The 13,090-nt window shown below is 43.0% G+C and overlaps 1 protein-coding gene across 1 annotated transcript in view; it reads left to right on the top strand.

Annotated features, from left to right (window-relative positions):
• LOC146860237 (threonine--tRNA ligase 1, cytoplasmic-like) overlaps window positions 1–13,090 on the top strand; it is a 177,998-nt gene that overhangs the window by 34,179 nt on the left and 130,729 nt on the right. Inside the window, exon 4 of the mRNA XM_085644066.1 lies at window positions 6,104–6,227. Within this exon, the coding sequence (XP_085500192.1) occupies window positions 6,104–6,227 (124 nt within the window). The remainder of the gene's footprint in view (window positions 1–6,103; window positions 6,228–13,090) is intronic.

The following is a 13,090-nucleotide window of genomic DNA, read 5'->3' as shown; positions in this document are numbered from 1 at the left end:
GCTGTAAGCAGTGATTTCCGGACCTCTGGGTTGCGGAGATGCCAGGGGTTAATTGGGGCGACTCTACCCACCCTATGCTGACTAATATCTAGCTGGGCCCATAGCGGGGAGTGATCAGAGATGACCTGCGCCATGTGTCTTATCTCTTGGACATGCGTGATATGAGGTTCTGGAACGAGCAGGTAGTCACTGACTTTACTTCTTAGTTTTTTCAGGCATGTAGGTCCTATGTACCATCTCATGGACACTAGAGTCAACTTTACTACTTCCACCAGAGTATCTGGGACCATCTCCTCCCTAAGCACTACACTAGCCAACCCCAGTGACTGCCCAATGGCTGTGTCCACTTGGAATCCTCTTGAAGTGCCCTTCCTGCTAACACTCAATGCACTACAGGGGCACTTTCCCTGCAGACTTACTATCAGGGAACCACTTCTTCTGCTTTTCTTTAGGGGGATGGGATCCCTGATCCACATACCTAGTTTGTGGCCCTTTGGAGAATACCTTGCTGTTATTTTTGTCCCCCTCTTCTGCTGAGGACCCTGCCTTCCCTTGTGGTGACCCCTCCATCTCTCAGCCCCCCCCATGATACCGTTTTATGGACCCTGGTGCTGACCTAACTGTCCGCCTCTTTAGCAACCTCCTTGGGATCAGGTATTGGAGCAGATCTGGAAATCAAAGACTGACCAGGTGCTCTTGTGCAATTAAATAGTATATCAGCCCCTGGTAATCTTTTACCTCACTGGCCTACTCCCAACCATCCCGTGCCCTGCAAATGGTATTCACCCAGGCTTGTTGGGAAAGCTTCTGACTAGCCCTGAATTACTGTCTGTATCTCTCTGGGGTCAGACCAAACCCCCTGATCAGGGCCTCTGTCATAATGGGAGACCTCATCCTGTCACCCCCCACCCTCCCTAGGGCCAGCAGGGTCTCCCTCCCCTCACTAGGTATGTGCCCCTACAGACTGGCTCCCCAATCCTCCGCAGGGACCCTGTGCATCTGCAGAACAATTGTATAGGCCACTCGTCTGTTGTCCCCCACCACAAAATCCAACACCAAATCCTTGGGAATGTGTACTCGCCTGTCAGAGGACACTTAGGAAATGTTGCCACCATCTTGGCTGGACTCAGTCCTCCTGGTTTTGATGTCCAGCTTGAGCCCATATCATTTTCTTCTCCTCCAATGCCAACCTTAACTCCTCTGGGAACAGGCCTTTAGATGCAACACTGCTCCCTGCCCAGGTTAGAGTCACCAATCCTGAGAGTATGTTTCCCCCCTCCTCCACAGGCAGCAATCCAAGCCTTGATTCAATTCATCCTCCTCATCCAGTTCCTCTTCATCCTCATACTCCTCTGGATTCTTACTCAGTGCAGCATGGGTTTCCGACCAGGCTACTAATGTCTTTTGTAGCTGCACCTTCCTGGTGATGCTGTTTAGCGTAAGCCTTAACTCCCTGCAGATATCCTTGGCTCCCTGCAGAAATCCTTGACCTGGGCCACTATGTATCACTTCAGTTTGGCCAGCTCAAACTCAATTTTTGCAGATGCAGACAAGGAACCTCCAGTTAAAGACATGATTTTAGGAAAAAGCAAAAAATGTCAGTCATGGAGAATTGAAAAATTAAGAATGCCAATCAGAGAGGGTGGTAAAAGAATGCCAATCAGAGAAAATTGATTCAAATTGGTCCTATATGTGGATGGTAATGTACACCAAATTACTGTAAGGAACTGCACAAACACAAGTCCTCTTCACCAATGTTCGAGACGGTATCCCTTGTTGGCAGAGATATGCACCCAGTCCAAATAGAGACTACCACCCTAGTCAGGGTATGTCAGATACACGCCCTAAATTAACCTATGATCATCCCCTAGTAGCTTGGCACAGAGCAGTCAGGTTTAACTTAAGAGGCAACGTGTAAAGTATTTGTGCTACACTTAATACAGTAAAACTGTGAAAACACCACTCAGAAATAATCCAGGTTAAATAAATAGAGCTTAGTTTAACGAACAAAACAAGACCACAACAGCAAAAATCCAATAAGTAGAACCAGAGGTATGAATTTATAGTGCTTAGAGTCACAAAGCACCAACCATAGATGTCTGGTTGCACTGGACTGGGTCAAAAATGAAAAGCCAAGCAGACTGCGATGGTGCGTGGGTCAGATACAGAAGTCAAATGGGCCCGCTGAAACAGTACGATTACGTAGAACAAGCACCGACACTGAGGAGCAGCTGTGATCAGTGGAAGAGGCGATACATTGTAGTGGATTTGAAGGACAGTTAGCGATGCGTTGGCTCAGTCACGCAGTCATCGTGCTTCGGTGATGAAGGCAATGCGTCGTTGTCGAGCCATGCTGTCGTCTCTGTGAAGTCCTCAAAGTGGCAATGCGTCTGCGTCCAAGGCGAATGCATCGGTTCCAACCAGCGCAAAGCATGCAATGCGTGGATTTTTGCAGAAACCGCCAGGAAAACCCACCTCCAAGGATCCAGGACTGGATTGGCACGGCAAGGCTCACAGGTGGCAGAGTCTAGAAGCTGTAGCAGGGATGAATGACGTCTTTGATGTCCTAAGCCTTCAGACCAGGAGGCCAGCCAGCATGCCCTTGGAGTCACTTGGTTCTGGGGATGTAGAGAGTCAGGTCCAGTCCTTCTCAACACCAGGCAAGGGGCAGCAGGGCAGGTACAGCAGAGCAGGAGTCCAGCAAATCCAGCAGAGTGTCAGTCCTCCTTCCTGGCAGTGTGTCCAGAGTGTACTGAGCTGGTGGTGTCAGGGGGTCCGGTACATATACCGAGTTGTGCTTTTGAAATGGGAGAGACTTCAAAGAGAGGCGTTTAGAGTGTACAAGGTTCTTGCCTTTTCTGCCCTGGCTCCAGACTCACTGCAGGGGGGTATGCATCTTTGTGTGTATGGACAGGCACAGGACTATTCAGGTGCATGTGTCAGCTCCTCCCTCCCATCTAGCTCAAGAAGACCCATCAGCCTTGTGTTGGGCCATCAGGATTTGAATAACACACCTCAGATTCATTTGGGTGTAACTGTCTGGAAAGAATGCTCAAAGTCCAGCTGTCACTCACCCCAGACGTGTATTTAGAGACAGGCAGAGGTGCAGAATGGTTAAAGTAAGAAAATACCAACTAAAAGTGGCATTTTCAGACTTAAAATTTAAAATCCGACTTCACCCTCAGTTGTGATTTTACATTGTGAGTCCAGAAACACCAACCTTGTCATAATTGCAAATTACACTTATAAAATGGAATAAGATAATTCCAGTTCTAATCTGTGGGCAAGATAGGCCTTGCAGTAGTGAAAAACAAATGCAAGAGTTTTTCAGTACCTGAAATTGTAAAACTTAATAGTATATGTCGAACTTTTGAAATGCATTGCACCCTGCCCTTGGGGCTTTCTAGGGCCTACCTTAGTGGTGACTTATATGTACAAAAAAGGAAGGTTTGGGCCTGGCAAGTGCGTTATATGTAATGCAAGGAAGGAGAGAGTGGAGGCATCCAGGATGTTGAGTAACAGAGGAGATGAATCTCCCTTCCTAATAAGTGACTATTGGGTCTACACCCAGGTACAGGACAAAGCAATGTGTGTTTTACTCTATTTTCATGCAGTAAAAGACAGTATAATTGAAAAACAAAATCCTTAACAAAGTGTTATGAAGTGGCTCAAGCATTTCTTTCACCTCCCACTCCCTTACAAATCTTCATGGAGGTCCCTCACTTTGCATGTAGTGCCTTCCTTTTTCAACACCAAGAACCTTTGCCTTCACAATTGCCCTCTTCAAAACCCTCCCTTTTTGTTTTCTGCTCTGACAGTTTCTGAGTTGCAGCAGTTCTTAATGGAATAGGTCATAGAAACTGCTTATCCTATTGGAGCGCTACACAAATACAGTAGAAATCTTTTGTTTTGTATTTTGTCTTTCTAGGAAGACACACACACATACATTTTTATTTCTTGTGTGGTAATTGACCTGTAGAGTGTTTGTTTTGCATGGAACAAATCTACAAATAATTGTAAACACGCAAATCACGAGCAGAAACTACAAATGAAGACTTAATTTTAACAGATAGAGACTAACCATGAAGTTATTTTTTTTATAAGCACCTTGAGCAGTGCTGTAGCATTTTCTATGTCAAATTAAAAAATGAACAGAGGAGCCTGATAGTGTAATGTGTGGCCTAACAACCAAACTGTTTTTCACATTGTGTTTCTGTGGTGCAAGTCATTGCATTTGTACATTGCATTGATAATTCCTGTGCTCTAGATAAAGCACTTCCTTCCAATGAGTAACTGATTTGTGTAGTTGCGATAGCCACATGCTCTTCATTCAAGAACATAACCGGATGTGCCGTGTGAAGGCTGTGATGTACTTTTCCATGCTTTTGTACAAAATGCAAACCGTGGAATGGTGCAGCTTTTCTTTGGAAACAGTCCCTGCATCCGGCTAACAAACCCACTCCCTCAAAGCAAACAATTCAAAAGCATTATTATTTCAACCTGAAAATTCCATTAGAGCATTTGTTTTCTGTAAAGTACTGCAGTTATTCATGCAGTTTGCTGGAAATACTTCATATTTGATGAATATGAACATGTTCACCTCAGAATTCGTTTAATATACCAACCAATGGGGTTTTGATATTGGCATGTGTGAATGTTTAGAGCTTCCATGCACCACTGGAAATTCTGTCCAGATAATACATGATCTAATAGCGGAATTCCACTACCAACATACTACACTTAGTAACTGTTGCCTAAGTATTCGATAGAAGCATTTAGTTCTTTCTCAGCTCCTACTGTTAGTTTATTTTTAATTAACAGGAGTAAAGACAAATCTACAAAACCAGAGACGTCAAAGAAGTGAAAATTAAGATAAATAACAAAAAGCATACATTGATGTGGATGCCAGAGTACAAGGAAATGTAAGTCATGTTGCCAATAATCAGATGCGAACGTAGTAATATTTATATATATATATATATATATATATATATATATATATATATATCACGTTAGAAACATTTACCATTCTGAATTTCTCATCTCAATGAAGCTCCACTAGTGTCCCTTCCTTATAGCTTTGGTTTTCTGAAACTTGTAACGTTTTATTTGTGAAACTGAATAAACTCATTAAGAAGACCACATTTAGGACATCATTAAACATTCACATTATATACCCGCCATCAATATAAGATCACTAACGAGAAAAAAAGGAGTCCTACTCTTACGTAGATAATTACAATAAAGAATGACTTATTACATTTCAGTTCACAGATGACTGTACTGTCTTGCTTAGTCCTTTAGAGGTCCTCAAATCCTTTGAAATCTCTTCTGAGTGAAACTTCTTCAAGCCTATAGAGTGGTACCTCCGATTGATAAAGGTCCATAACTTTTGACACCAGGGCTGCTTGTCTTCTGTTGTTTTTTTCCACTTGTGCATTCTTCTGTTTTCTATTTATTAACTTGTATCTACTGGTCTGCAGCGTTCTTCTGCCATGTTAGTATGGTAAATAAAAAATGGCTACCTGTGCATGCGTGCATCACTTCACATATATGCATCATGATGCCCCTGTGTGCATTGGTTGTAATGGATGCGTACGCATAGGCAGCCTTCTTAGAATGGATTTTCTTTAAAAGACATCTCATTCCCTGGTTGCATGCGAAAGCCAGTGAATAAATCCATGGCAGAACCAAGAGTTTGGCCTTTTGGAGCCGAGACCTGTTGGCTTTGACAGTGCTTGTAAGTGTGTGGGCAGATAAAGTGCAATGTGGTAGTAGAACAAGGCTGACTGCGGGTTTAGCCCTTCAAATGAGGCCAATAACCAGATATGTTATGTTCTGCTCACCAGCCCTATCAACCTTTCGAGGCCTGTTAGAGAAAGGTAGGCATGCATGTGCTAAAATACAAATTATGTTGCTAGCAAGAGAATTTAGATAAGTATTACTAATAAATGCTCAAATGGCAACTTTAGCATGATCTGAGATCCAAGCAGTTATATGATTCCTCTCAGCACGTTAAAAAAACACTCTGAATATAAAAATAAATATGACTTAGGAATTCCATGTGTTCTTTGGTTGAAGTTGACACTTGTTTTCTTCTTAGTCAGGGATTGGCGAATAGCACAGTAATAGCCAAAGTGAACAATGAATTATGGGACCTGGATCGTCCGCTTGAAGAGGACTCCACGTTGGAGCTGCTCACGTTTGAGAATGAAGAAGCTCAGGCTGTAAGTAGCTTTTGGGAATACAATGTTTTAACTTCACATAAAAAAAGCGAATTCGTAGTGGATAAACAATACTACATATGTAAACTAAACAGTCTGGATTTTCTTAATAGTCAAGGGGATGGGGTTAGGTGAGGCTAGTGTTTTGTTTCTTGTTTACTGCTTATACTGAGTTTGTGTTGCTACAGCTGCAAATGTAGACAACAATGGTGTTTCTTATTCAGTGTGTTGCCTCATTCTATTAACTTCAGCAGGAGCAGATGGAGGGCTTCAACAAGTAATTTCATTATTTGAATTTGTGCAGGACTTGCCCTTGCAAGTCTGTCTGCTCCAGTCTGCAGCCGGATGTTGCTTTGAGCTGACAACAGTCTCCAAGATGCCCCAGTCTACACCGTATCGTACTTTCTCCACCAGCCTGACCTACTACATCATTTTTGTAACCACATATTGATGACTTTACAGTATAATCTGCTATTTGATGGTTAAGAATCTGTAGAATCACTCGTTGACTTGACTTTAGACAACATTTCAATACATTCAAAATACCCTCTTTTGACCCAGAAGACACTCTCCTATCCAGACCCAAAATTTGCAATAGAAGGAAGGCCAAGTTTGCTCTGACCATGTATGTAAAAAATGTTAGTGCCCAGTGATGCCTGCTCCTGTTACTAAAGTATAATTGACCGAAGACTCGTACCCAATATCACAAGATTAATTCCTCCCTAATGGTTGCAGTTGCTGGGGCCGAAGTTCAGCAGTTATGTACATTTTACATCCCTGTAAAAATAATTGTAGCAACAACTACTCCTGTCAACACTCCTTTCAGAGTGCATATCACTGGTGGTTGATCGTTCCTCAAACCGCAATGGAGTCACATACCCAATAGCAGTGATTATCGCGCTGGTCTGGCGAGACTTATTGAGAGGGCTCCAAAAAGTGCTACCAGGCCAGCCTAGAGCCACAGTGCATGTGCGCGGGTGCGCGCGCCTTTCGGTTTCACGGCCGCTTTGATGTTTGATCGTGATTGCGATCACTTTCACGGCCGCTTTGCATAGCCAATAGGTCTCGCTTTTGGGACCTTATAAGTATTTAGTTATGCAACTGTTGCATGGCTAAACACTTATAAGGTCCCAAAGGCGAGACCTATTGGCTATGCCAATACTTGTTGCCAATACTTGTTTTTGTCTGTTATAGAAGGTGGTCATCCAGATGTAAAACTGTAATGACCCACCCCTAAGGGGCAGTTGTTCTCAAATTGTGACCCACACTATTGGTATGGCCACCTCTTTGGGAATGGGGGAAAAGCAACCCTGAGTGAATTATGAGCTTTAATTAGTCGTTTACGTACAGTTTGAGTTCTTAGGCTCAGTCAGTTTATGACTCCTCTCTGTATATAACATTCTCCTGACAGCAGAAATATGACCGCTTGAAGTGCTCGAGCCATTGCATCTTTACCACTGACCATTTATCTGGCTGTTACAGAAAGGGTCCACCATATGCAAACCATTGTTGGCCGGACCACTAAGGATCAATCCGTCCCTATTACCAGACACCATTCCCTCTGTGCAGAAGCGTAGCCATTAAGTACCTTTATCTTTATTACTGCTCTTTTATATTGTGTTTGCGTGCATTCAAACATAAACCTTAATTTCAATTTTTACCATTGTATTTTTGTTTGCCTCTTCTGACTTGTTAGGAGGCAAACTGAACTCCTTTTTTTCTAATTGCATGCCTTTCAAGTTTCAAAATTGGAGAAAGGGCTTTTAACAGAAAAGGTGCCTGTAGGTATGCTGCCCTAGATGAACATGCAGCCTCCATTTATTGTTGAGAGTGTTGTGTTCATGCCCATACGCCTTATTCATCACAGAAATGAGTAACTGTGGCATTGTTAAGGAAGAACCGTGGTAAATAAGACTTGACGTGGAATCTTTATATATGGATATTCTGTAAGCTGATGCCAGGCGTGGTGGGTTCAAGACCTACAGCAGAAAGTCACACGAGGAGAGATTGTCAAAAGAAAAGAGATGGCATCTCAGCTGCCTCTTTGAGTCCAAGGGTAAGGGTGTCCGACGTCAAAGGTAACTCAGCTGTAGATTTACACTAAACAACCCAACTCCACAGAGGAGGGAATACAGAGAGTCTGCCATGTCACTTTACACGCTTGTTAAGGATGAAACAGATTGACTTCAGCTCCCTAACAAAGTCTTGTATAATAAAGAAAAAAAAAAGAAGAAAACGTGTGTAATACCAGGGGAACCAGGAGAAAAGGCAAACCATGTAGCATGCCTTGATTATAACCATGGAAAGAAGAATGCTTCTTCAATATGTAATTTATATTGTCATAGAGTATATGTGTATAATTAATTGAATAGCAGCAAATTACAAAGCACATGAACCTGAATGAATTGTTTTAGGAATGTCACTTAATGATACCATCATCTAACTCAATTGCATTAATTGTATCAGCATCCAAACCGTGAAGCCCTTCAAGGTCAAACTTATGGCTAGGAGTTCACTTTGAGATGTCTGCCCCCCTGAACTATTTCCAAGAACCAAAACATGTGACTGGGCAGTTACAGAAGGATCACTGCAACAACCACACATATCCATTGAACTATCTTACTAGAATTCATGCCTGTGGCCCGCAGGTAACACACAGCTCACATCATTGTTAAATTGCAGCACTGTGGTAACGAGTTCCACATAACGTAATTTCTACAAGAAGGCAAGTTCATCTGCCATGAGTAGAGCTTAAAGTCTGCATTTTCCTTGAAGCAGAGCAGTCCTTTAGAAGCTGCAGATTAGTGAAGTGCCTACTTTTTCACATGCTGCCGGAGAGTGAGGGTTCAGCGGGCTTTAAACCTGATGGCTGACTGAGATTGCCTGGAAATAAATGGCCTCTAGGGGTAGTGGGGGTGTCTGAAGAGCTATCAGATCCACAGAAAAGGAATGAAGTTCTTTTTAGGGCTCAAGGTGAGGGTTTTATGGCTAGGTAATGTGTTTTGAGGATATCTGATAGGAATTATCCATACTCTGATGGACATTTCAAGTGCTCTTCAATGCTGGGTGATAGGTTTTACAGATTATTAGACAAGGACTCAGGGACTGGCCGATTGTCTCTGAGGAACAGCTGAGGGTGTCTGATGGCTGGCTGAAGAAATGGGGCTACTTTAGGATTTCTCAGAATTAGAAAAGAGTCTCTCTTATGGCTAATGGTCTGCAGAGGGTAACGTGATGAGATGAATGGAAGTTGAGGGAGTTTGTGGGAAGGTAGAGACCCAGTAGTAGTGGCGTTCTAGCTTCTTAGCCCCTACCTAGTCAAGTCTGAAGGTTAACTGAGGATAACTTGTGGCCAGTGGAGGATATGGGTGCCTGTTGAGGATTTCTTATAGATGGTTGTTGGATCCCCAGGACTATTTAAGAGCAACTAAGTATGTCTCTGGACTGATAAAGGGTCTCCTAGGGTGGCTGACTACTAGCTTGACTGAGATATAGCTTGTTTATCTCTTAGGTTTGACAGAGGATTTGTTAAGGCTGTATGAGGGTCACTGAGGTCTGGCTGAGGTACTCCAGCGATAAGCCAAATCAGCCAATCTTCTCTGTGCAGAATGAATGACTCTCATGGGCTAGTAGATGTGTTATTGACTAGATTTCCAGCAGATGACCTCTGAGCGATAACAGAGCAATTTTTTGGCATGGCAAAGATGGACAGAAGCCGGTTACTGGCCCCATCACTCTGATGCCCATGCTCCACCCTCCTGCATACAGTGTTGAGGCCAGAAGGGCTACGGGATAGGATCCTGCCCTCACCTAATATAGACCTTTCTTCCCACCCTGTCTCCTAGGCACAATATCCAGCCATTCCCCCAAACGTGGCTTTCAGCTGCCTATAGTATACCTTCCCTGTCTATGAGGTAAACGTTTATTGATGCTGTTTGTACTGTGCCTGTTTTTCATTGTGGGAACTACACACAACTGCTACCTCTGCTGTGTCTAAGAGAAAAGTTGCACTATGCTATGGCAGTGCTTTTTCTGCTCCGGAGACATAAACTACTTTAAACTGTGCTATGCCTGCTCAGTGTGTGACAGGGAAGAATTCCCTGATGCTGCCTATGGTATAATCACTGGTGTACAAACGTTATATGTAATGCTAGGAAGGAGAGAGTGGAGGCATCCAGGATGTTGACTAACAGAGGAGATAAAACTCCCTTCCTAATAAGTGACAATGCGGTCTTCACCCAGGCACAGGACAACGCGATGTGTGTTGACTACTCTATTTTCATGCAGTAAAATACAGTATAATTGAAAAAAACATCCTTAACAAAGTGTTATGAAGTGTCTCAAGCATTTCTTTCACCTCCCACTCCCTTACAAATCTTCATGGAGGTCCCTCACTTTGCATGTAGTGCCTTCCTTTTTCAACACCAAGAACCTTTGCCTTCACAATTGCCCTCTTCAAAACCCTCCCTTTTTGTTTTCTGCTCTGACAGTTTCTGTGTTGCAGCAGTTCTAAATGGAATAGCTCATAGAAATTGCTTATCCTATTAGAGCGCTACACAAATACAGTAGACCTCTTTTGTTCTGTATTTTTCTAGGAACACAGACACACCAACGTTTTTTTTCTTGTGTGGTAATTGACCTGTACAATGTTTGTTTTGCATGGAAAAAACCTACAAAGAATTGTACACACACCAATCATGTGCAGAAACTAAAAATGAAGACTTAATATTAACAGATAGTGACTAACCATGAAGTCATTCTTTTATAAGCAACTGGAACAATGCTGTAGCAATTTATATGACAAATCAAAAGAAATCCCCAGAGGAGACTGATAGTGTAATTTGTGGCCTTACAGCTAATTGATTCTTCCCATTGTATTTCTGTGGTGCAAGTCATTGCATTTGTACATTGCACTGATAAATCCTGTGCTCTAGATAAAGCACTTCCTGCCAGTGAGTAACTGATTTGTGTAGTTGTGATAGCCACATGCATTTAATTCAAGAACATAACAGGAAGTACCATGTGAAGGCTGTGATGTACACGCTTTCGTACAAAATGCAAACAGTGGAATGGTGCAGCTTTACTTTGTAAACAGTCCCTGCATCCGGCTAACAAACACATTTCAAAAGCGTTATTATTTCAACCTGAAAATTTCGATTAGAGCATTTGTTTTCTATAAAGGACTGTAGTTTTTCATGTAGCTTACTAGAAATACTTCATATTTTATGAATATGAACATGTTTACCGCAAAATTCGTTTGATATACCAGCCAATGTGGTTTTGATGGCATGTGTGAATTTTTAGAGCTTTCATACACCACTGGACATTCGGTCCAGATAAAACATGTTCTAATAGCGGAATTCCACTACCAACATACTACATTTAGTAACTGTTTCCTAAGTATTCGATAGAAGCATTTAGCTCTTTCTCAGTTCCTAATGTTTATTTATTTTTAATTAACAAGAGTAAAGACAAATATAAAAAAACAGAGACTTCAAAGAAGTGAAAATGAAGATAAATAACAAAAAAGCATACATTGATGTGTATGCCAGATTACAAGGAAATGTATGTCATGTTGCCAATAATCCGATGCTGAATGTGGGACTTGGCCCTTTTTGGCTAAAGTTCCATAAACTTTTTGCTTTCTCTCCTAGACCTTTTTTATGACTTGGTGTAGCCAATTTAGATGCTTTGGGCCCTCTGCCACTGCTGATGAGTGTCAAAGTGCAAGTGCTCCCTTTATAAAGTATAATGGTAATTGGTTGTCCATGATTGGTATGTTTGCCTTACTAGTAAAGTCCCTAGTAAAGTGCACTATGTGTGGCAGGGCTGGTAATGCAAATGCTACTAGTGGGCCTGCAGCACTAATTGTGCCACCCATGCCAGTAGCCTTAAAGAGGGAACTCAGGCCTGCCATTGCAGTGCCTGCGAGCAGTTTGTTAAACTGCCATGTTGTTGTGCACCCACTTGCCACACCTTACCCTTCACTTTCCATGCACATCAGACACCCCTATGGTAGGTCCAAGGTACCCCCTGGGCAGGGTGCAGTGCATGTGAAAGGTAGGACATGTACGAAGGTGTGTACCATGTCCTGACAGTGAAATAATCTCCATTTCGTTTTTCACTGTGGAAAGGTCATCTTGCCCATGAGATAGAATGGGGAGGCTGTGTAATATATTTTCCAGCCTATCTTCCCAAAGGCTTAAGATGGAGAGGTGACGTTTAGTGTGCCTGAACTCACAATGTGATAACACATCTTTTAATGAAGGTGGTGTTTGCATTATGTGTTTAAAAAGGCACTCTTTTAGAAGTGGCTGTGTGTTCGAGGCATATGAGCTGCAGATTGTACACTTAGCATAGATCGCCATCTGGTGTTGGGCCTGGATGTTTGCAGTTTGTTTTTCTTCTTGGACAGTCTTTGGAAGTCACGAGTTTGGTGACTCCTCCTTCGGTCCGTACTGCGCATAGGCTTCGGCTCCATCCTCAGATTGTTTTTTTCCGCCATCGGGCTCGGATGTGATACTTCGTGCTCCGGCTTCGAACTTCTACGGTTCCAGCCTCGACGGAAAATCCTCGATTCTTCGAGTTCCTTCATCATCTTCATCTCTCGAAGCGGCACTTTCTCCATCCCGTACATCGACACCGGCCTTCGGGCCCTCCGCGACTCCGGTCCCGGCCGATGGAAAGGACTCCGTTCAAAAAGCGCCCAAAATGTGGGTCTAAATTTCCCCACACCGACCTCCATCAGGTGTGTAACCTTTGCCTCTCTCCGGAACACGAGGCCAGAGACTGCCCCGCCTGCAAGTCTTTTCGATCGAAGAAGACCATCCGAGATCGAAGAGCTCGACGCACCATGGCGCACTCAT

This window comes from Triturus cristatus, chromosome 3_1 (genome assembly GCF_964204655.1).
Source record: "Triturus cristatus chromosome 3_1, aTriCri1.1, whole genome shotgun sequence".
Lineage (NCBI taxonomy): Eukaryota > Metazoa > Chordata > Amphibia > Caudata > Salamandridae > Triturus > Triturus cristatus.
The sequence above is the reverse complement of the archived record's forward strand: the minus strand, read 5'-3'. Positions and strand labels throughout refer to the sequence as shown.